Genomic DNA, 27,015 nt, shown 5'->3' with positions numbered 1-27,015 from the left:
ATTAATTTAGAGGTGGGACTTCCATATTTTGATAGCATCATAGTAGTTGATTACCAAATCAAATAAATAGTGCCAAGTAGTGGTCTAAATCTCTGACAATAAGGTCATACTATAAGACTCAACATGCCTACTGCAGATAGAAAGGAAGTCTTGAGCATTTCTCCAGCTACTGTACAGTCTGATTGACATTTCAGGGCAGCCAAACTTCTATTGACAAGTAAAGAAGTATACTTGATTCCGAAAGAGTTTTTTACAATAAATATTTAAACTTTTCTTGGATATTATAAAGATATTTATTAATAATCTGCTTAATAATGTGTTTTTTAATGTAATCAATATATTTTTGTAAGTTATCTATACCTAATACTATATTATGTTTAACTGGAAATTTTACTCAAATTTTTTCACAGACATAAAAATTTAGTTATTAAATTTAGAATGCATAATCTTTTTATACACTAAAGTTATCAAGAAGTATCGAGGGAAGTTGAAAACAGTATTGAGTGTTCAGCATCAAAACTATGTTATCGTCCCAACACTAAATAATTAATAAATCTGCAAAGATTGACATATATTTTAAGTAAAAAGACAACCACAAAAATTTCTCAGCTACAGTTAACTTAAACTAAATACTAGGAATTACTTTGTTTCACAATATGCAGTTACCATACAACCACGTGATGATGGTATTCACATATTTTCCTACTTTCTTGAATGTTCATTAAATAGTGCATTTTATGTGCACTGTGTAAGGACTGCCATTACCATTTAGTCACCCCTGGACTCCAGGATGTACAATTTTCTCTAGATGTACATCTAGCAGTTTTTCCATATCTACTAGGCCTGTGCGAATATTCAAATTTTCGAATATCAAAATGAATAGTTTATTATTCGTAGTCGATTTGATATCAAATACTAACACTTCGAAAAAATGAATATTCACTCGTTTACGAATACAGCTGTGCGGAATTTTGAAAGTCTGGAAAAAATTTCGGGATCACAAAAGATTTTCTTGTCAGGCGGGGAGAAAATTTCCACAGGATTTTCGTAATTTTTTAGGGTTATTTATGTGGAGTTTTTTTTGCAACATCTGGCCAACATAAATTTTGAGAAGAATAATAAAATAAAGCCAGATTTAACACAGTAATTCGGAAACATTACTAACACCAACATTATCAGCTAAAGTATTTTACAGAGAAGAGAGTCTGGCATGTCTTTAAAAAGAGATTAGAAACTGACAGCATCCTGATGAGGATAAATACACGTATGTAAAAATACTGAAGTTGACAGTTTTCAGATCTGAGGCTAGAAACACGGCATGCCAGCTGTGATTAGTTTCGTTCAAATATATTTTTAAATAGTGAAAAATTCAAACAAACAAGTTTTAAATTTTTTAGACCTATATCATATTTAACTATAGATTAAAACTATACATTCTTTTGAAACCCACCCTCTTGAAGTTTCTTCACACACACTGCAATTGCCTTACATATTAGCTTTGCACTGATTATTAATATATATATATATAAACATATATATATATTTTTTTTTTTGCAGATCCTATTTTGATTACCATGAAAAATAATTATTTATATTTTCTTTTAAAATTTTGAATAATTCAACAAAATTTTACCTATAGTAATTGTAGCTGACTTAACGCAGTCCACCTTTCACTTTAGTATTATTTAACTAATTTCCCAGAAGCCACTACACTATACATTTACTTTTTTTTAAATATGTATTTATTACATACTAAAAAAAATTTTAGTCGTATTCTAATGCTTACTATTCAAATTCATATTTGTAGTCAAGAATAATTTGATATTCGTATTTGATTCAAAATTAAAAAAAAAACTGATGATCACACAGGCCTAATATCAACACATACAAAATGTTGTCACAAATTGTAAATTGTGTATGTAATTTTTGAAATTTACAATAATACTTTACAGGTCATGTATACAATTGTGAATATAGAAAAACTGTGCTTTGGAACAAGTTTGACTGGCTGTCGGTTACACTGTGTGTTATTCAAGTACTACTGCAATTATTTAGCCAAACTCTTATAGTTATCATCTTACACCAATCAATTTGTGAGATTGTTACACATAATAACCATTACTGAACTGGAAAATGAAATAAAATATTATTTTCATTATTGTTTGTTTCAATTAAATTGACATTTCAATAATTCAAATTTCTTTATATTCTTTTATCTTATTTTTGCAATACACAAGTGCCATTTAAAATGTTTTGATTTTGCCTACAATTATATGTTCATGTTAATATAAAAAAAATTATACTGCAGACAGAAACGTACCTAGGTAGGAAGGGAGGGGGGGGGGGGGGGCAAATGGGGCATGTGCCTCAGGCACAGCATTTGGGAAGGGGGGCTAAACTGGCAGAGTAATTTTTACTATGTATATTTTCTTGAACATTGTAGTGTTAAAACAAAAAAATATTTAAAAGATGGTATTTTTCATATACCATCCAATGTGTGATGGTATGGTGCTACACACCACACAATTATAGTACAAATACCATCTAGACTAAACATCTGGCAACAATGCCGTAGGAACCATGAATGGAACTCCCCACCCGACCTTGGAAAGTCATGACAGTTCTCACCCTCGCCCTATCTCAGGCAGCACCATGTGTAGAACTATCTTCAACTGATCACAACCACCACCCAGTAGGGTCAGAAAAGTCAGTTTTGCTGTTTACAATTATACAATCTCGTGAGCTGTTTAAACTGTGTGATAATTCATTTTTATCATAAAATATGTCCAAAAAAAAGTTTGGTGCATAATTTAAAAAAAAATAGCTAAAAATGAGAAGAAGAAACTAAACAGTATTCCTCCTTGTTATCATCTTGGCTAAGCGTCAAAGACATTAAGAAAGAAGGACGTTGTTGATTAATTAATTTGAATACATTAAGTATCAATGGTTCGCCATATGTAACTTGGTTATTTTATTTATTGTAATAGATAAACATATTGTACTAAAACTAAACTAGGGCCACATTTGGGTCTAATAGTACTTAATTTGACACAACATTTTTAAGGTCTGTACAGAAACAAAGGTCACACAGTTTGCTGCGCATGTCTATCTGTTTGTCTATCTGTAATGTAGTTTCAATTCAACACACTGTTATGTGATTATGATGATATTTGACATGTTTTTGTATAGAATGGTTGTACTATTTATCATATTATTGGTTTTTATTTCCTAATTAACAACATCCTTGCAGAAGCGGTACATTAATCGTTGACGCTTGAATTTTTATTCATTTAGCAGACTTCATTCTGAGCGACCAAGGTTTACTATTACACCCAGAACTACTTGATGGATAATAATATAGAAATATTAGAAATACAATTTTAGTTGCAAGGATATAAAAATATTTTTATGGAAATTGGAAAATAGATAAAATACTCTATAACAGAATAAATAGACCTATAAAATAAAAAGGATTCACATTTATACATCTAAAAAAGAATACTCTAATAATAATTCAGGCTGTTGATTATACAACTAAAAGTTTGATTCTAAACAAACTGAGGCAAAAGTCAAGCCATTCAAAACATGGTAGGTTTATTTTGTTTCATCAATAGAGCTTGGTTTTAAACAATGAATGGAGAATTGAAGAACCAGGCACTTGATTTATCTACCACATATAAAGAAGACTTGGAAAAGGACAAGCTGGCGAAAGATGTGGAAAGTCTTAAGTATCACGCCTTGACGTTGTGGCATGGGCTTGCCGCTGTATTTTATTTCTTATTTATTGCACTTATTTTCTGATTATTTAAGTAATGACAGTTTTAGTTAATTATGTTTATAATTTACTTAATTTGTTAATAATTTAATTTTATTTACTGATGATGATTTGGCTTTTAATATATCAGGTTAGCAATGACTTTTAAAAGACTCTGGAATGAGCTGGAAGATCAGAGAAAGGGACACTTTATTTTAGTTTAAGTTTATAGTTAATTTTTATGTAACTTTTAAATGGTCAATTATATATTTATATAATATTATTTTTGGGTAAGAGCATACATTTTTGTATTTATTCTTATTCATATGTATACATGCATATATGGGTGTGTATATATATAGACACACACACATGCATATATACATATATACACGTGTGTGAATATAAATTCCAGAAAATGCAAGTGATGTATGGCGTGAGCGCGTGCAACGGGAGGTACCAAGTGCAGGGGAGTGCGTGTGTTGACGCGAGGCAGTCTAGCCGAGGCCTGCGGCAGATTGGGCAACCGCACCACGCGGCAGTTGAACGTGTATTCGACGCGATGGCAAGAACTTAACATTAACAAAGACGACCGTTGCTACCAGTATGTGTGTGAGGCCTGTAACTAAGTGACATCACAGTGCTGCGCACAAATTCTACGAGCAAGAATTCTGCATCGTAAGGGGACGAGAATAGAGAATATTTGCCAGCGAAATCGTAGAATCACATTGTGTGCTATAGGCAAGAACACAATGAAATATACTGGAAGTGTTTAAGGCCGGTTATGCGTCCTTTTCGTCTACTGCAACTTCGGGTGTGAGTATTTTTGCTCACGAAAATGCTATTCCGGACTGGACTTTGCAGTTCACAAGTAAGTGGGACCCCGTAAGTAAGTCGGAAGCCATTGGAAACTGACCAAAACCGCAAGTGTATTTTCGTGAGAAATGCACGGGCATGGCCAGTTTTGAATTTATCGAAGTTCATTGAAGTTTAAAGACGTCCATGCACACGTGGAAATAAAATTAGTCATGACGCACTGTTTATTTTGATAGAGCCAGCTTAAAACTTTCTAACAACTTTTGAAAGACGTGTGTTTTTTAATAACAAGTTTGACATTTATAAAATCAACCCACAAACTTATTTAATCATTTTAGTAAACATTTTAATATAATTTTAAGTTGTTAAGTAATATTGTACCTTTTTATGTCAGGTAATATTTTTTATAATTAGTAGAATTTTCTAGTGTGCCTATTTGTGGAAAAATAAACAAATAACATTTTAAAATGTATGATACTTTGAGGTTTCACATGTGCGATTAAATGTTAGTAGGTATATTTTGTAAGCTGTACTGTAAAAACAATTTATTTTAACCTATTGCCATTGGTTGGTTTTGCCCCTTTTGTTTGTATTTTATTGATATTAAATGTTTAGCAACCTTTTCAGTGACTTCAAATTCTGTTCACTACTATCACACATCCTAAACTTTTTTTTTAACTTCTTTTTCAGTCATTTACCTGCATGTTTTTTTTTTGGGCCCATACCGTTACGGTCGGAGTAACAGACAGTGTTCAGTAAATTTTAATGTTATGTTATGAAGCCGCTGACAGACGCAGCCCCTATCCCAGGAATGGGAACAGAAGTTAGTTGCTGTAAGTTACAGCACTGACTTTGAGATTCAAGCCCTAATATGAAAACAACCACACCAGCAGATCTTTTGCCGTTAATACGTAAGAACGGACTTAAAGACACATACCCCAACATAACGAGCATTAATAATTTTCCTCACAATACCAGTCTCAGTCACCTCAAATGAACTGAGTTTAAGCAAACTAAAGATTAAAAAAAATTACCTTAGAAACTTAACAGGATGATGACGCCTAACCAACCTGAGCATCATAACACTAGAGCACAAGTTAGTTTCAAAGCTATGTTTTGAGAACATTGTAAAAATGTTTGCAGCCAAGAAATACCTGTAAAGTTCAGTTTTAGTTCAAGCTTTCTGTGTTTAAATTAATTTTTCTCACACTTTGTCTATAGCTAGAGATAGTATAAAAGTCTAATTTTTGGTCAAATCTGTTATTCCTAATGTTAGCACTATTTATCATGATTTAACATCCTGTTCTGTCTGTTGATTCAGCACACACACATTGTGATATCATTTGAAAGAATATACTAAACATAATGCTCTAAAATTGTTAGTCAATTAAATATCTGAGAATTAATTTGATATTTTGTCTTATGCAAAAAATGAAATGACTGCAAATAAAACTATTTATTTAACATCTAAGTTCAATAAAACTACTGGGAATAGTGAAATTAATATATGGTGAAAGATATGAAGTGTTGTTAGGAAGGGTTTTAGTTGGTTGATTGGTTTTGGTAACAGGAGGAGGTGAGAAGTGCCAAGACAAGTTCTTGCCCGGGTGGAAACTAGTATAGGTACGTCCCTGACTGCAGGTATTGGCTATTTAAAAAAAACTATAAAGATGTGTGAGAGAAAAAGAAATATTTATCACGAAACTGTAATTTAAACAGCCAGACAGGTACAAAGTTAGTTAAAATAAATGTCTCATATCTATTAAGAAACTGAATACATTAAAATAAACATAAAAACTAAAAACAAAAAAAATTACAGACTAATTGCTGCATTTCCAAAACATGGCACATCAGCTGATAAAACGCTCAAAATGTTCCTCTCGAATTATAACCAGTACATGTCAAAATTGATGTAACGCCAAGAACAGAATTAAGATTACAACTTAAATAGATTTGGAAAAAAGCTTAGCATTATAACAAATAATTTATCCCCTTTTTCACTCCAACAAATGTGATTTCAAAAACACAATTATGATTATTTAAATTTTCTTTAAATGTAAGTTACACATGTTTGGTTTCTTACATTCCACTACATAGTATATTCCAGAATATGCTTTACCCTTAAAAAAAACTTACATCCTTTTTACCCGTTTAGGGGTGGAAATTCATAATGACTTGCATTTCTAAGATACCCAAGATATTACAAACAAAAACTCATTCAAATCCAATGAGTAGTTATTTGCATGATGCCGGAACAGACAGAAAAATAAATTAAAAATACAGTTTAAAATATTAAATATGTATTCTAGATAAGTGGTTTTCAATATTCTTCTTAGTTAATAATTTGACCTGCATGTAATATTAATATTCCTATAGAATACACAGTGATCTCCGGGCAAACCTCATTTACAAACAGGATATGTAAAATGTATATTCACAGTCGCACTATTGTTTTTTTTTTTTTTAGTACATATCTGTTATACTTTCAGAAACCAAGTTAATTTTATTCAATGGAATAATAATGCAGACAAACAATGAGATTTTTAAATAAATTGTGCCATAGTGTGTTTAATACAAACCTCCAAGATAAAAAGTGCCAAAAATATGGTTTCTTCAGGTTTGCAAGCATACAATTTTACAGCATTTACTTCAAAACCACAAAAAAAAAAGTCTCGATTTGACATCCATCCCTATGCCATTGACAACAAAATAGTCGTGTGCGAAGACCCCAGATCTAGGAGGTGTGTAAACCTTTCAGCACGTGGGTCATCGAAGATGCCATTACATTCAGAGACATGTTCAGTAGTTCCAAAGGTTCACTGATCAATGTCACATCACAAGTGGGAAGCCTCAAGCCTTTTCTATGAACATGTATGTTTATGCTTTTATGTAATACTCCTGAATGTCATAGATAGAATATCCTCAATTTAAAATGATTGTGCGAATACTGCTATTCTTTGATAACACAAAAACAAAAACAAAATTGTTGGAGAACTTTTGTAAAACAAACTAAAACAAAAATTTGTTGTTAAGTTCACCTTTTGAAAATTATTTCTGGGACTGTTAACACTCCCTCGTTCTTTTGAAAAATGAAAAAATTGTACAATATTTGCTACTGTATAAACTCATAAACAAATGTATAAATATACTATTTACTCACAACTGCAAATTAAATATAATTTTTATTTACAATGAACCTTTTTATCCAAATAGAATATTGAAAAATTATGAAATTTAATGAGACTGAAATTAATAGTAATCATTATTTTATGCATGCAAAAGGTTACAGTGAATATTAACCTACTTTGAAGTCATTTTTCATTTTGAGTTATTATATATTCTATTAAAGTTTGTGTTTTGCAACAGCTGTTTTTGGTGTTACAATTTTAATAGCTGGCAGCATTTTCTTTTTCTTCTTTCTCTTTTCACATTCATGTAAAGTTTTTTAGTATTTTTTTCCATCATGACAGTTAAGTAATTGTAAAAATGTCAGAGATGTATAAATTAAGGAAATTAAAATGTTGTAGTCGAGACAGCATCTTTATGTCTAACATACTCAAGTGTTCCTTACAATCAAAGTAGTCTTGCAGTCCAGATAACCCTTTAAATCCCTGTCTCCCTAATATTTCCGGTTGTCTTATATTGGAAGTAATCTTACATTGGAAATAGTTCTACATTTGAGGTTCTTACAGCCAAGTTGTCTCATATTATGTGAGGTCACCCTACATTCAAGAGCATCTTATATTTTAGGGCATCATAAACTCAAGAGCATCTTACTTTTGAGATAATTTTATACAATTGGATGGATATGATGTTTAACATTTAAAAATGGAAACTGAACAGGGTAGCTCTCCTGGTGGTATCAAATGCCAGGTTTTCCCAGAATGTTTTTCGAGGTTTTTCAAAGCCATTGAATGTTCAGACCTAATAAAACTTAAGTGTATTATACATTGTAATAAATTATATTATTGTATTGTTATATTTAAGTATTTGTACTGAAAATAATTTGGCAGCATTTACATTACATTACAAACAGCTGTAGGTTTTTAGCAATGCATTTGAATTAAACAGATCACTGACTCAAGTTCATTGATGTCACTCTTCCTCACTAAAACCAGCATTAGAGGTATAAAGTTCAGAGCCTGACACTAACCATTTGGTCCTGGTTCGAAGAACATCTTGTTATTTTTAGGGCTCTATCTAAATAAAAAGGAATAACTGGCTCAAAAGTATGGTACAAACAATGACAAAAAAGGAATAAAAACAAAAATAATCCAGGCATCAATCAACAGTGCTGTATCTTCCGAGTATAAATATTTTAGGCCACCCTGAGACAAGGGTGTGTTATCCATCAAATCTGATGCAGAGGGCGAGTTAATAAACCAATATTGTACAAAAATGGTATAGGTGATGCATTTTGTAAGCTCTGCATGTAGTTTTTCAACTAAGCCGTTTCCAACTTACAAGAAAAACAAATAATTTTCAATGGCTTTCAATAATTCACAGGTTTTTCCCTAATTTCCCAGGAACAAAAAAAATCACTGCTCACTGCCTTGGAATAATGGTCAGGTAGTTAACCTGTTAAAATTTTAAAAACTTAGTTTTCATACAAACTAATTAAATGTTTGCTAAGCACTCAAATATTTATTTAACACAAGAATGTTGCTTAGTTCGATTTTGTTAAAAAATTTATAAAAATAAAAAATATTTAAATATTGCTACCAATACAGAATATCTGCACCAGATTACAATTCAATGGTGCCACCAAATTAGCAATTGCTTGTGCTTAGATATTTCATTACTTTCTCAATTCATTTTATCTCCGCCCTCTTACATGCTGGTATTCAATTAACAATATCACTCAATTTTGTTGGTGACATTAAAAAAAATTATGTATTAAATTAGTCTAAAGATCTTTCAACTACTGAAGTTATAAACGTCACAAAACAGTATGCACCTTATTATAAGGCACACAACAATGTTTACTTGATAAAAACTCTCCTGCTAATTTAAAAAGGTTACTAAATAAAGAACTATTAAAAATAACTTCACTACTACTTTATACACAAGGTGAGCACTTTAACTACAGTAATATATAAACATTTTTCTTTACTGTTAAACATAATATCATCAGGTAATCACATATACATTTAAAAATAAACAAATAGATATTCCATTTAATGATGAGTCAATTAAACACACCCTTTTATGACGAGTCAATTAAACACACAGAAATGTCACAACAAAGAGCATGTGCTCATTAAAACAAAGGTTTATTAAAATTTGTAATATAAACATAAAGCAATCATATAAAATTGTCTAATTTTTTTTACATTTTATATTCAGATGTGTTCTCTGACACTACAATTCAGCACTGAACCAACCTGTGTAACATACAAAAATGTGTATGGGTGATTAGCAGTCTGCAGAAGTCAGCATAGTAAGAAACAAAAAATAAAAGTGAAATCATGCAGTAAGTTGTGGTAACAACACAGCGCACACTGAAAGCCAGGGATCGTCAGTAGACACATTGCACGGTTAGACGGGCGGACAGAGCAGGGCAGCAAAGCAGTTTAAATCACTGACGTGACACCACTACACTCTAAAACCTAGTGTGCACATGCCTCTTTCTGTATCACACAAAAGTGAATGTGAAATGTGAACACTGATTCCAATTCCAGCTAGAATGCAAGATAAATAGTGGACAATAAACATTGTTAAGGTTTATATAATACGCAGGAGATTCACTTGTACTTATTTAACTTTATTTTATTTCATTTATAATTTTAATAACATTTCAAAACTTTTTCCTTCAATTCTTAGAATTTTCAGGAACTTCTATAACATAAGTTACCGATACCTAAGTATTTGTTAGATTAAAAGATTATACAATAACTGAAAATATACCAGAATAAATATAAATGTGGATCAAAAACAAACTAAAATTTACCTTCTAATGATGAAATGAATAATTTCTGATATGTTTATGTTATTCTAGTACAAGAACAGTTGTGAATAAAGAACTTTTTCTATGTCATACTAACTAATAAATAGGTCTGTATACTGGTTATTAGCTTACTTGGCTGCCATTCACGCTACAAAATATCGCCACACATCAAAGTGTTCAAGAAGTTGTGCAGTATATTCTTGTAAAAGAATTTAAGACGGCTTGTGTGTACAGAGCTTTAGGATAAATTATTAGAAATGGAGATTGGATGATAAATGGCACGCAATACTGGAACAAAGGAAGTTTCTACCGTGTATGACAGTGGTCGTAATTTATATTCCCGTGCTCATATCTGGAGATGCAAACCATAAGCCGGGCTCTTAGCCTTATCACTACACTAACTCAATCGAATATCCTCAATGTGCGAAAATTTCTTTCAACTGTATATTTTTAGAAGTGTTCACATGAGTGATGAGAATTCACTGTTGTTTATTTTAAAGTTCCGAACAAGTGTCACATTCGGCCCTGCATTAACACTGCTGAAGATCACGCTCGTAGTACTTGTTAGTTCTAGAAAAAAAATTGAAGAGCAAAGTTATATCTAGTGAAATAAGTTTTCGTTACGTGCCACTTCGTCTTTCAATTTACTATCTTTAATTTAAGTAATGAAAGTTTTGATTTCATCCCGAGGAATTTTATTTTCACTCTTCAGGCGGAGTTGCAAACGCAAGATAAAAAAACCGGCAGGAACACTTCAGTTATCTTTGTTTACTTTACTCTTTGCTTTACCGTGCAGCCCTTTCTTTCGAACAAAACGTCTGAGGCGCGGCCATCTGGAAAGACAGTTACAGCTGCCTTCAAAGACCGCAGTAGTAAAGCCTTGCCGCCAGCATCAAACTCTCTTCATAAAGATTTAATTTTTAACTGTCGAAATAATATAACCCTACAGTTGAATGCACCAATGTTTTGTATTACTGGCAATAGGACATGAAATTCGTTAACATTAAAGGCCCTGTGAACTTAAAAACAAGCAAATGTCAAGCAAGAGATATCACGGAGGAAAACATAACAGTGAAAACCAAAGCTTTCTACGTTTTACAACGATCTGTTTTCTTGCTATGAAGTCAGGAGCAGTGACGTCATCTAGTGTCACAGCAATGCTTGGGCAAGCAAAGAGCAAGTTTGACAAGACTATTTGGGTTGTACTGATAAGAACATTAAGCATTATCACTGACAAACTAATGTACAACAAAATAGCATAGATTCCTGGAGATGTTTTTTTGAAAAATGGTACGTGAAAAACTATGATTTAAGTTTCTTCAAAACTGCATTCAATTAAACTGATCCTAGCAAGTCGCTTTCGATGGGTCAGTAAACTATTGACAAAGGCCAACAAAAAAAAAGTGAATAATAATAATAATTATTATTATTATAATCAAAGAGGTAAAGACATTACCAGAGCGTTTTATGGGTTGAACATTAAAATAAAGGAAGATGTTCCGACATATATCTCTGGTGACACCCTGCGTAAAGTTTGTCTCTGCAGGTAACATCATGTCATACGTTAACAGTATTTAATTTGTGTACATTTATAACCTAAGTGGTAAGGGGAGCAGTATGTGGAATAAATCAGGTTCTGTCCAGTACACTTCACATCGCTTCTATTGGTACTTTCTCAGCAGTGTCACACACTTTGTGAGACACCAAAGGACTACATTTCCTGCAAACACAATAAGTAGTTCATGTTGTTTTGCCTATCTGTAGTCTTGCGTAATTTTTTGGTTGATGGTTTACAACCTTACCTCTACAGCAGGTCTGTAAAACATAGAACTTTATCCAGACATACCGGTGCAAAGAAGTACAAAACATGTCTGTACATTACGAAGCATCAAACAACTAAACAAAGTAAAAACATCAGTCCCGTGTTGTACATCTGTGTTCGTGCCCTATAAACTGGGTGGTGCAACATGATCACTGCTAGCCATGGGACTTCTTATGGATCGTAGGAAACTCTGGTTTTCAATGAAAATATTTTCTTCACCTAAAGTCCTTCACAGCACATCTCTTCCCGGACCTCCAACTGCACTTTTCATTAATAGTAGAGACAAAAAATAACCCATCTACAAGTACCTCTATAAGGTATTTAACTATTTATAGCTTGTCCTAAAATTAAGATTATAATTTCTCGTTGTGACTTCATTGATGTAGTGGCTTAGAATCACGAAATGAAAAACACAAAATTTGCTGCTAACACTACAGTAACTGTCAGTCTGAATAATAAGCAGAATTAGAATGCATTTTTGTTTAAATAATGCACTATACTATGCAGGTTACTACAGAAGCAAAAGACTGTCTGTTTTAAAAGGATGAGATTGAAAATAGCACCTAAGAGCTTACAAAAAAAAAAGAAGTCCAAGTATAAAAAAATTTTGTCATGCAGTTTTGCAGACACAAAATTCTACTCATAGGGAATGAAAAGAGGAAAAGCTCAATATTATCACATGTTTCAGAACAAATGGGGGAAAGAGAGGAAACTAAATGAAATTCTGAAGATGAAAGAGTGTGGGGCATCAAAGGAAAAAAAGGAAACAAGGAAACGAGGAAAACATTGTAACAGGGACACTGGGAAATGATTCGAATGCCAGAATGTTTTTTCATGGCACACATTAATTCTCTTTGGCATAAAGTATTTCCAGTATGTCTGAATAATGGACATTCAAAATAAACACCAAAATCAATAAGTCCAACTCATCCACGGTACGTTTTTTAAATATGCTGCCTGCCTTGGTGATACTGGTGGAAAACATTTAATCAAAGTGAGTTTTCCTGAGCGTGCGTATGACAAAGTGTCCGCAGCACCACGTAGATGCCCTGGCTTTGTGGTGGGGGCCGTGTCGTACCGCAGCAGGGCTACGGGGAGGTGAGTTATCGCGGGACAGGCGACCCAAGTCGACTGCATATGCAACAAGAGCAACACACACACTAGTGTTCTAGCATCCACGTACACACGCGCGTGCACACGCACACACACACAGAGACAAAAACAATACACGTAACAGTTAACAACAAAACACCACATAATGCTTCACTAATTTAAATTTTGTAAATTTCCCGCATAAGATTAAATGCACCTAATCCTGACATTCATAAACCGACTAAAAAGCAAAATCAACAAAACAGAGAGACAGTAACTAAAGCAACCCTCATTAAATACAATAATGCAAGCATCATTTTTAATACATACAAGTTTATGACATAGGTCACATGGAACATAATTTAAATATGACAATAAATTATTCTCAAAATTATAAATAAAATGTTCTGTCTATTCTAAAATATTTCATATATTATATTCTTCATTTCCTCTAATTTTTTAAAAAGTAAATTAAAAATATTTAATGTTTTATTTAAGTCAAACGTATAATGTAGCTTACTGAATGAAGCTTCAAAATTTTTATCTTTTCTCAATAATTGTAATTGCAGAGGAAATAATAAAAACTGAAAAATTAAAAAAAAAATAATTCCTAATAAAGATTGGAATCTTATTGTCAACTTTTTTCAGAAATCCTAGCCATATAATTCTAGTAGTCACAACCTGTGATCTAAGGCACCTATGCAATTAGCTACAGAACAATTTTAGTTTAACTTAATAAAATGTATAAATGTAGGCCTTTTTTACTTCAAAACTTACATTGGTGTGATGTTTAAATTTTTTAAAGGTTAGTATGTGCAAGTTGCCCTATAGTTATTTCATTCGCAAAATAATGCAGGAAGTGTCAACAAGCATTACAATTTTTTAAAAATGAGTTTCTTGTTTCTGTAAAACAAACAGCAAAAATAGATCGTTTTTATCGTTTTAAATTCCATTCATAATTGGCGACAAAAGATTTATACACGTACCTACGGGGTTTCTAACAGTATTTGTACTATTTTTTTTTTTACCAATTTGTTAGTATTTGTTGAACATCAATACACAGCTTTTTTAACAGTTCACTTCTTTTAATTATTAAAACGATAAATGAAAAATTAATTACAATAACACATTTACATAAGTAAACACCTTGTAAAAGGCTGATACCAAATTTACTCACATCTAAGACACCTTTTTAAATAACTTTTAGATCTCAGAAAAAGATGTGCATCTTTAAACTGATGGCATATTACATCTACCAAAATGTATTCAATTATAAGATATTTCAGGTGGTTCTGACTTTATTATTGAACAGAACATTATTTGAGTCATCTGTTGCCCACATGGTTCCAGAACATCAGTTTGCAAAATTTTGTCACACATATCAGGTTCATGGCATGTTCAAAAATATTCTTTATACTATTTACTTGATACTGAAAGATGGGTTATAAATATTTCAGAGCTCAGATACCACTGACTCAAGACTCTTACAGAATTTGTTTACTGTGCTTTTCCAAGTCCCTTGCCTAGAAAGCTAATAGCAAACCAATTTCAAGGAAAAATTTAAATCTTAACAGCATTACTTTAAAAAAAAAATTAATTTCTAACAAACATCACACGTGAAATATTACAGAAAACTTTATATGTAACATATTAGCTGAAAGAGGTTGATTCATTCAATAGATATGTTCCTTCAATGGCGGAGTTGAAATTTTCATCCTAAAACAAAGTTGCCTGAAATGAAAGCCAAGATTTAAATTACAATTTGACTTAAGTGTACAATGATTTTGATAAATGTATTATATCCATATTTGTTTTAATTTGTCATCTTGTGGATTCTGAAAACAATTTAAGAATAAAAAGTGTTATCTCAATGTACCAAAAAATATAATTTTTCAAAACAGCTAACATGCAATTTGATTAAATATTTATTTAAAACACAACTACTTACATAATTTCAATACAACTTATTTTTTTAATGTTAGCTTAAAGTCTACTTCAACAGCATACATTATTGTCCTGGATGATCATGGAAATACGTAGTATGATGCTTGGACTTTGACCGTAATCATAGCAAATATTTTTAACTGTATGTGTGATAAAGGAATAATCACCCTCCCCCCCCACACTTTTTTCTCTCCAAAAAGTTATGAAAAAATTGGCCAAAAATCATTGTAAATGTATGCACAGTATGTACAGTTAATGTTTATGTGGAACAGTAATATTACCACTTATTATACTTATAGCATATCCTCTACAATTTCTGTAAATAGTATTATTACCACATGTGTGCTGAAATGGCATGAATAATAATTTTATCTTTCCTTACTACTACAACTAACAGAGTAGAGTATAGTTGTGATCACATAGATGTATGGCAAATAAAATTCATTCATGTACCAGTGTCAAAAACTATGGTAATCTTTTGCTTATTCATTTATTAATTTATTTGATGTATTTATGACATACCTATCAACAGTTAAGGCTGGTTAACTATAGGCACAACAGATACACAATAGACAAAACATGAAACTACCAACAGGCCTAACAAAAATAAACTAGATTTAACAAATACAAAAAATACAAAAATGACACAATACGTCACAACTAAGCCAAAGACAAAATAAAACATGCACACACAGAAAAAATATATACTCAAGTAAATTGTAGTATAAATATTTTATTAAAAATAAATAAACAACAAAACCTATACAAATTTTAATACATATACAAGAAATTATGATATGAGGTATAAATAATACAATTTACTAAACTATTGAAGTGCCAGAAAATAAGAAGTTATTGGAGTTAATTATTTTATTCACATTAGACTAATTTATTTAAGTTGTTTATTAATCTATATAAAATGTAGTTTCTTTGTGTACTATATTTAATGGAGACTAATTGACTAACTCTTATACCATGTATTGTCAAGAAGATAGTTACAGTTTAGTTTAAAATTATAACAGCTGCAAAAAAAAAGTGGATCTAAGTAAACTCTACATTCAGACAACGAAACTACGTTAGGATAAGGATAGTTTTTATTACATACTTTAATAATAATAATTTGTTTTGAATATTTTCAATTTGGCACTGATTTATTAATGCAATTCTAAATCACAGAACTACATTCTAATTTTGATCTTACTAAGGCTAAATAGAAGGTAATGTATTTAATTAAAGCTGCAAACTAAAGAGTTGAAATGTTGATGGAAGTATAATTTAAGATCTAATAATGATGCCAAGAACTGTGATAAAAGCACTAACTGAAATTTCAGATTGTCTAACTTATAAATGTAATAAGAGTGTAAAATCCTTGTAAATATAATTTTTTTCTTCTTATATTTGTTAAGTTCCACAAGATTTGTTTTACACCATTTATTAATTTCACAAATTTCTTCTTGGAATAGGAAACAATAGTGTATGGCAGTAATCTTTCTAACGATTTTTCAGTAATCTTCTGCAAATAAAAGGCCAACCGTATAACCTGAGTAATATCATTAATAAATATACTGAAAAGCAGAGATGATACGAGTACTTCCTTGCGGAACTCCAGAAATGGCTTACTGAAGTGAAGAAATAGTATTGTTAAGACAAAAAAAATTCATTTCTTAAACTAAAATAATACATTTCTTAAATAACTGTTGAACCAATTTATGTAATTATTACATATGGCTACACATGACAGCTTTTCCAATAATATAGAGTGATTTACAAAGTCAAAAGCTTTAGCTAAATCTAAATGGCAGGCATCCACCTGACTGTTTGCTACTTAATTATAAATTTTATTTAGAAAGGTGAGTAGATTCGTATGGTGGTCATTTCTATTCTGAATCTATGCTATTAGATAAATTAATTTTTATTTGGAAATTTATTAGTTTGAATAAGATATTAAATATTTTTTTCAAAACCATGGGTCTATAGTTTTTGACATTTGATTTGCTGCCATTTTTGTGGATAGGGTTGGGGTATATAGAGACTCTTTTTGAATATTTTTTTAAAAGCATTAATTTAACTTCAGAAGTCATTAAAAAGTTAGTCCAGTATGTTCCTCAATGGCGTTGTATATTCCCCGATAATCACTTTTTTTATAATTTCAATAGATGGAGATGATTCTGTTCGTTATCTGAATATCCACTGTAATTTTAATATCTATGATAGGATGTGGTAGGTCTTCACAGTGCGGTAGATTAGAAAAGCAAAGATCTAACAGATTTTTGGAAGACTGAATATTATTACACTGAAGAAGTCCCAAACTGGTAGATCACATTAAGAAGGCTTTGTGCATTAACTTTTATAAATGAGTGTGATAAATGAAATGTACGTTTATTAGTTCATTAACACCAGGCACATATGAGTCACCAAGCATTATAAAATCATTTTGGTAGTTAGTGAGGTTATCTTCTAATGCTTCAAGATTCGTTTCATACATATTTAGAGTTGTTTGAGGGGAAATATATGTTATCAGTTATTAGATAGTTAGTTGGTAAGGTTTAAATTCTGATCCAGGGAGCTTCAATTTCAGGATGATCAAAGAATTTTATAGACAGATTTGTGCTTATTAAGCACAATCAAAACACCACCTCTTCTTTCCAGCATTGTGAGTATGGAGTATCTGTCACATATAAATATGAAATTTGATCCGTGAAATAGAGAGAACTCACGTTGCAATTATTAAAACATGTTTTTGTTTAGATAATGTTGTATTCCATGGTTACTAAATTTTCAAAAAAAAATTTTTAAATATAGTTTGCAACCCTCTGACATTTTTGGTAATACATGATCCACTCAAAGGGATTAGGCATGTATGTTAATCTTGTGGGGAACCTTTGGACACCTTGTAACGTAATGTTATTGCGGAGTTATCAATAGAGGATTTCTGATTGGTAGTACTGGCGTTTTCAGTAGTATCCTTAGGTAAGTAATTGCTGACCATTTTCTTTGGATGAAATTTTCCAATAAAGGGGCTAATTTTAAACAACGGATGGGCCGGACAACAATGTTGTTGATTCTGTTGAAGTCATCTTCTAATACTGAAATGTGAAACGATGCATACATATCGTATTTGGTACGTAGTTTGGCTACCTTAACTTAAAAAAAAGTTCAGTTCATTTGTGATGTAGTTTAAAATCTGCTGCTTTTACAGATAGATCAAAATGTGTTACAAATAGGGCTTTAATTTTTTTGTTCACAGGTTTGGCGACTGTTTTTAATGTATAAATATGCCTACTTACATTAGGGTTTTCTTACGTTTGTTGACGCTTGTTGAAGAATCCTGGTTGCCATTTGGTTTTGACTTAACGCGTGTGATGCACCACTGTGAAGCCTTGCTCATCGACATTCTTTTTGGGTTGACTTGTGTTGATGTTGCAAAATTCCTGCTGTGTTACAAGTAGGTCACTAGTCGAGCTTCTGTTGCCCGGGGTTGCCAGGCGTTCAGTTTTTTTTGTTGCTTGAAGATGGTACAAATTTTTGACTGTAGGATGTCACAAATTTCCGATACATTTTCATGCACATATTTTGTTTGATTAAGATTAATCATCTCTTTATCTCAGACATTTCAGATCTAGAACTATTTTTAACAAAATCTGGAGAACCTGATTTTCACTTTTTAGTCATCCAGTTTAGTGCTCTATGTTTTTTACCATATGAAATAGACCAAGATTATCAATATCTATTATCACTTCTTGTGGTTTTCCAGTAGTTCCGTCTTATTAGGTAATAATTTGAAGACGTTCATGGAGCTGTTCTTTCAAATATATAAAGTAATTTCATTATTGTCATTTGAGATTAAGAATCCCAGGATTCCGGTTGGTCGGACAGTGATTAATTAATGGTGACAGGTGACTGTAATAACGTGATAAACACTATAATAACATTTAACTGCACAATGACACTTGCAACATGACACATTTAACACAATAAAGTATTTGACAAAAATCATTAAAAATATAAATCCCAAAATAATTAATTAATTATTTGAACCAAAACAGCTGACAAGAGTTGCCTATATGCACAGTTTTACATTTATGATTAAGTGGAACAGTAGTATTACTCCTTTTTGCTATCCGTTCTTCTACGTTGTAGAGATTAAAAAAGAAATTTATTTGTACTAAAGTTGTATGTAAATGGATACTTTAAAGTGTGAATGGTAGCCTAACTGACAAACTGTGCAATAACACAGCACACCACTGAACGTGACAGCTAGGTTGGTGCACTGAGAGTTCTAAACTCTTAACATTAATGCCAACAACAAGATCCGTTATTACACAATTTTTAAGCTAAGAGCAAAGCAGGATAAGTGAGAGCTATTTATTAATGAAAATGTAAACGAGACATCCAAGCTTACAGATTTAATAGCCACTTTTTTACGAGTTCTTCGGTGAATCAGTCACAGCTGGTGGCACCAGCGACACACATACACACACAGATGTGTTCCTTGACTTATTTAAAAAAACATCTTTGAAGTGAGGTTGGACTGTGTGAATTTCACACTACCCAAATACAGCCGCCCTTATAAGTAATGCTTTTCAATTTACGTTACGGCATGATCTGTAGTAGTGTGGTCGTAGATTCAAAGTCGAAGTAGCACTTTTTTTCATTTAAATGAATTTTTATATCCGTGCACACTCAATGTGTATGGCACTTGTGTAGCATTTAATTCAATGTGACTAATTAATAATGTAACGAATCAACAAACAATAGTTTTCTCTTTCCTTAATAGTTAGCTATTCGTTTCCTTTATTGCGAAATTACTCTAGTCCATTTAACATAGTTCAGTTGTTTATATTATGCAGAAATTCTCTGATACCCCAACGTTCAGCCAATGTTTATATTACACCATCCCGCATGTTAGCAGCAGCTCTGGAGAGCTCATGGCTAGTTTACCTTGCATTTACTAGGATGTGCTACTGTGAAATCATGGCATACACACCTTTAGTGAACAACATAGTTAGGAATTACATTAACAGGTTAAACAATCTTTCAAGTAATAGAAAATAATAATCTTATGCTTTTTAAATTCTTATTAAAGAAAAAAATCTTCTATATTAATAACACTATTATTTTGTAACAAAAATTTTGTTAAAGCCTACTTATAAATGGTATGCCCAAGTCCTATTATGAAAACAATGGGGTATGTGAATTTTTTAAATTTAATTTTAAGTTGTTTAGTCACAACAAGTTATTCAACATTTATTTAAAACAACTTCAAGCGTATTTAGTCATATATTTGTACAGTAAATTAATTTTAATGGGAGCAGTGTCTTAATTAAAATGGTAGTCAGCAGGCACACTCACTTGATTGAAAAACTACAGAAAAAATTGTTACAATAGTACATTACAAATAAAATTTCTTATAAGAAACCAAAAGTTTGTATTTACTGCAGCGGAACAGCGCTATTTGATTAGTGCTGTTTTCCTGGAACCAATTAGAGCGTTACTTCGAGGGGCATGTGTATATGCAGATGCTACACACATAAGTAGGTAGGGTAAATAATTACGGATTTTAATTCAAGTTATTGTAGTTGAGCTTTTTTTTTTATTAGTAAGTATGCAATTTCATGTGAAAAGCAATTACTGAAAAAGCAGAAGCCAATCACTTAGAGTTCAACTATTTCATTGGACAATATTACTGGTTAATGAATCCATATAGAGAACAACTATACCACATCTCATCCTTAGTTTTCAGTGTGCTTTTAAATGGGCATACTCTCTCTTTCCATTGCACAAATTCTGCCTTTAGCACAGTCCTTTTTTCAGTGTGCTCTGTACCAGATAAACATCATAGAGCACAACATTTTTATTTAGACATAACTTTATAATGTAATGAAGATTTTTAAAAAGTGTATCTGAAACGTTGCATTTTATAAAGTAAAATTTGGAACGAAAATTTGGATATACATTTACCTACCTGTTGTGTTTCATCATGAGCATCACCTGATAATACTCTTTTTTTATCTCAAAGGAGTCATAATTGAAAGAAGCCATCTTGATTTCAAGGTTTTGTCAAAAACTATTTTTCTATAATTTAATATCAAAAATGTTGCTCACAATTTCATAGAATGCCTTGTTATTAATAGGGACAGACTGCTACAAATAGTTTCTCTTGTTTAATAATACATAAATGGTATTTAGCACTAAAATATTATTTGTCCAAATGACTAAAACTATAATAATACTGTCAACGGACACTAATTGTAAAATGGTAAAATTAAAAACATATTTTAACTTATTATGATTAAAGATGAAGATGGTATACAAAATAAGATTTTTGATGTTAACCAGCTGGGTAATATCAATCTGGCCACAGTGGTCCCTGTTTACTATGTATTACAATCTAATCGTGAGAGAGACTATACTAGCAACCAGCCAATATCACAAACTTATTACTAGGGACAAGATTATATGGTGAATTGCAATAAAACCGAAAGAACACCGAAAAGCATGTCTGTACATCATATAACACCGAAATTAAAGTTAATACAGCACTAAGCACCAAAATGCAACTAAATTTATCAAACTCCAATGACAAATATGTAATCTTTTTAGTATTAAATACATTGGAAGTAATTGATTTAGCGTGAAGTTTGTACCACATTTCTGCAAAAATTATTGGAAAAAGTTTACTTCTTTTTTTATACTTACAATGTTGTTAGTTACTCATTTTTACATCATGAGAGTATATTTTTCAAACACAAAAATACTTTACAGATTTATTTCATTTGTTTAGAATAGTTAGACATGCTTATTACAAATCATAATATTGTAAAAGTGCACCATGTATCAGCCAAAATTACACTGTTTTGGAGAAATATAAGTATCATGGAACATTTAAGTGTCATATTTGTTCAGTAATATGCTATCTTTTATAATAAACAGATTTCATAAACTATAAAACCAATAAAACCATAATCACCTGTTTCAAAAACCAAACTATCCAGAAAATAATACCATAAAATCTTGTCTCTACTTATTACTTGAAGTTTACCAATACTCTTGAAGAACTGAAATAAACATGACTGTGTGTGTGTGTGTGTGTGTGTGTGTCCATGTGGACATGATGTACAGAATGCAAATCACTGAAGAGCGCTCTTGATTTACAAGCCTATAGGGAAGCAGTGTGTACAGTACGCAAGTGCGACATACATACCGGAGTTGACCGTGTGGCGTGACTTGGCACTGGCACAGTATGCTTCAATGACACGCAGGATCTGAGCATCCTCTTCAAATGTCCTCTCACCTGGAAAACAAATTAAGACTTTCAGTCAAGTCACTCACCTTCAAAGAGATCTGATTTGGATTTCATTTCCAGCGCATTCAAAACAGGACCTTTCGCTAATTGGTAGGGACAAGGTACTAAAACCAAAACAACACCGAGAAGCATGTCAGTACACCACGTAACACTGAACTGCATGTTGATAGAGCATAAAGCACCGAAATTCAACTAAATTCATTAAATAATCCACATTTTAATCGTATTTAGTTTGAATTACAAAAATATAAACTTTTAACACATTTTAATGCAATGAATTTCATTTATTCATCATGAGTTAATACCATAACCAACAAACCAAATGAATAGGTTAAATAAATTTTAAATTGTTTGTTCTTGCATTTCTGGCTAACTCATTTGTATCTTACTGACATATATATACAGTAGGACCTCTTTAAGTCGAACCTCGATAAGTCGAAAACCTCCAAAACTCGAAAAAATGTTGTGCTCCCTTCCATTCAAACCCCAAAACCTCCGTTGCTCGAAATCTCAACCCTCTATTAGTCGAAATAATCAGTGAGTCCCTCCAAGCCATTTTGGTACAGATTTTCCCTCCATCACTCGAAAAATTAAATTGTACCTCTGTATCTCAAACATAACAATGTTTTATTTTACAAACTTTACAACTCAATTATTTGAAACTTATTACCTCTATAGTTTGAAGAAAAATAAGTTACCGACTTTAAGAATTTGTCGACAATGTAAGTACAACATTGTTTCTTACAAATCAATTTAGGAGTATACAATAAATAGGATTACCACGAATTTATGACTCACGTGTTTGCTTGCTTGGTGTCAGGTGTTTAATTTTATTATTTTTGATTTCATTTGAACTTTAGCGAAGCATGTCATTTGTTGTCGAGTGTTACAACTGCTACACATCAATTTGTCCAACAGTTTACAAATAAAATTGTTAAAACATGAGTGCTATGAAACATAAACTGAAAACTTTGAGTCTCGTTGAAAAATTGGAAGTGCTGGAAGCTGTCAAGAGCTATCAAAAGAAGAAAGATGTTGCTGAACAATTTGGCCTGCCAATGAGTACTCTGTCAACAATAATAAAAAATGAATCAGACATCATGAGAAAAATACAAAACGGTCAAAGCCTGTCCTGCAAAAGACGACGAATTGCAGACTTTCCGGTCTTGGAGGAGTGCTTACTTAAATGGTTTGAGCAGTGTTGGAGCCAAAATATCAGTGTTAGTGGACCACTGTTACAAGAAAAAGTGGAAACATACTCTAAATCATTGGGACTCGCTAATTTCAGGGCCAGTAATGGATGGCTAGAAAAGTTCAAAAGAAGACATGAACTTGTTTTTAAAAAGGTTTGTGGGGGGATATATATATATATCTCTCTCTCTCTCTATCTCTCTATCTCTCTCTATCTATCTCTCTCTATCTATCTCTCTCTAACTATCTCTATCTATCTATCTCTCTCTATCTATCTCTCTCTATCTATCTCTCTCTATCTATCTCTCTCTATCTATCTCTCTCTATCTATCTCTCTCTATCTATCTCTATCTATCTATCTCTATCTATCTCTATCTATCTCTATCTATCTCTATCTATCTCTATCTCTCTCTATCTATCTCTATCTCTATCTCTCACTCTCTCTCACTCTCTCTCTATCTCTCTCTCTATCTCTCTCTCTATCTCTCTATCTCTCTCTCTATGTGTGTGTGTGTGTCTATATATATAACTAAATATATATAATTATATTAGGGATGGGCTGGTTGAATCCTTGAATCCTCGAATCCCACCGAATCTCTAGTATTCAAAAGATTCGAGGGAAAATATTCGGGATTCGAGGAAAAATATTTATGTAAATGTAGTATACTTTAAAAACTTAAATGCTTACAATTAGTTGGCCTGTTTACGTTTTCCTTGGAACACATCCTATTGAGGTACAGTAGAACCTCGTTAATACGTGATGGTCGGGACCAAGATAATCACGGACTAGCGATTAAAAGCCCGGAAGGTCTTGTCAAGCTTCTCAGACACCGGCGTGCAGCGGGGTTAAGGCCAAGGTTATATGACGTAACATCTCCCGAGGCTTACTGCGCCTTGGCAGCAGATGGATGAAAAATAGTAAACTCCCCATTATTCGTGTTAATTGGGACCCGCCGATGCCCGGATAATTGAAATCCTGTAAAAAAATTAATAAACCCGGATAATCCGTTCACGGTAAGGGCCGGCCGTCTTCGAATTAGTGTCTCGGCTTAAAAAAATACAGCACTGTCTAGCCATTAGTTCAGGGTCATTTAAACAGCCGAAGAGAGAAAGATAAGATCGTGCTGACCTTGCACACATAAATTTTGGGTAACCCCCCCCCCCCTTCCCCCGTCCATCGTACAGCCGAATGCCAGCCAGACATGTCACTCGCCAGGCGCCTGCCGTGGGTTGGCGGGCGGAAAGTAACTCAGCAGCACGTGAAAGTGAAACAACATTCAAACAAAGGGAGAAGGGAAGCAGAAGTCAGGACATCCCCCTCAAGTTTAAACAGTGACAAATGTGACAGCTGAAAGGGGGGCGACACAAAGGGTCGGTACAAACAGCGTTGCAGAGTTTGGCGGCCCACGCGATGGCTTGCAGTGTTTGCCGGCCGCCGGCCCGCGTGACGTTGATGTTAAGTGCTGACAATTTTTACTTCTCTTTTTTTTTCTGCACTTTTAAATCGTCCCAGATTATCCGATTCCCGAATTAGCCCATCACGGATTAACGAGGTTCTCCTGTATTGTACTTTTAATTCGTTATTATATAAAAATTTATGAAGCATGTACTGACTTGGGAAACTTACTTTATATTCATGAACATGGATGCATTGTCGCTACATTGGCATTAAATAAGGCATAAATCACAGATGTATTCTCAGAATATGCTAAAAAATAAAATAAAGCACATTTAGGATCTAGACTAGTAATATGAATTTTTTTTTTAATAACTTTACCGAGAAATCTGTTACTTAGTAATACAACAATAATGCCGACTTTCATCACAAGTTACAGTCGCACATGTAGTAATAACAATGAAATAATAAATGACAAAAATTAATACATTATACAATTATTATTTTAATCACGATTCAATTTTAAACATTCTGATACACATTCTATTTATGAATTTTTTTAGGACCAAGTTTGGTTTGTGTAGACTACCAACGTTAAAATATGTATTATCTGAGAATTCCATGATGGCCAACCAATGAATTTGTTAGCCAATCATTTTGAGCAACACAAAAAATAACTAATATTAATATAAAGAATTTTAATGGGTAAACTAGAGAAAACACCCCGTCACTTTTAACTTCGGGCATATTAATCACTATGTTTAGTGAGGCTTAATTTTAAAAGACGCACGACAATATTTTTTATGGCCTAAAACCATTAAAGCCAAGATGGCGCCTTTCAGTTTCCATTAAATATTTTAGAAAAGATTTTATCTTCATTTGGGACTTTTAACAAATGTCAAGTTGGTAACTACAAAATATTGTTCCATCAGATGTTGAATTTCGTTTTCCGTTTTCCGTGGATACATGAATCACTGTACTCACAGATAATGCCTGAATGCCTTAAATCCACCAAGTCGGATTCTACAGCAATTGATGAAGTGACCAGATTCTTACGTGATCCTACAGTTATCCCAGAAATAAACATCCTCGAATACTGGAAAACTCAGTCTGCGTGTTCACCCAGGCTGTCCAAAAAAATTTTGTGTTCACCACCTGCGACAGTGTTGTCTGAATGTTTGTTCAGTACTGCAGGAAACATATGTGACCAAAAACAGAATCGTCTTGATCTAGACCGTGTCAAAATCCTTGTTTTTTTAAATAAAAATTTAAAGGTTAAATAATTCTGCATAATGTTTAATTTTTTCTTTTAACTTATAAATTATTATATAATTAACCCTTGAGGTCTGGATTTGGATTCGAGGGGTGGATTCAAGGTACTGCTTGGGATTCGAATTCAAGATTCGGATTCGGGAAAAATGGGATTCGACCCATCACTAATATATATATATAAATATATATATATATATATATATATATATATATATATATATATATATAAATTTTCAAACGTAGAAATGCTTGCCGATTAATTTTCACTGTTCTGAGTAATTCTGTCCAAGACATTAACATTACAAAAAATTTTTTTGTAAGAATGATTTGTTTATCACAGAAAAAATTACATCATTTTGATAAATTAAGTAAATTTATGAAAATAAAAAACAATAACACAGAAATCTGCAGTTGACACTGGCATAAAAATATTACCATAAAATATTTTCCCACTAATAGGAAAACATGATTAACG

At 32.2% G+C, this 27,015-nt stretch overlaps 1 protein-coding gene across 5 annotated transcripts in view; it reads right to left on the bottom strand.

Moving 5' to 3' along the window:
* The window catches only part of LOC134536108 (rho guanine nucleotide exchange factor 7), an 80,389-nt gene that overhangs the window by 11,066 nt on the left and 42,308 nt on the right, over nucleotides 1-27,015 (bottom strand). For 3 of the 5 annotated variants that reach the window (XM_063375679.1, XM_063375671.1, XM_063375707.1), the window contains exon 11: nucleotides 22,580-22,669. In XM_063375679.1, the coding sequence (XP_063231749.1) occupies nucleotides 22,580-22,669 (90 nt within the window). Of the gene's footprint in view, nucleotides 1-9,613; nucleotides 13,471-14,495; nucleotides 15,163-22,579; nucleotides 22,670-27,015 lie in introns of those variants that run through there. The other 2 variants (XM_063375688.1, XM_063375699.1) reach the window with 2 other exon arrangements.

Source organism: Bacillus rossius, chromosome 1 (genome assembly GCF_032445375.1).
Source record: "Bacillus rossius redtenbacheri isolate Brsri chromosome 1, Brsri_v3, whole genome shotgun sequence".
NCBI lineage: Eukaryota > Metazoa > Arthropoda > Insecta > Phasmatodea > Bacillidae > Bacillus > Bacillus rossius.
The sequence above is the reverse complement of the archived record's forward strand: the minus strand, read 5'-3'. Positions and strand labels throughout refer to the sequence as shown.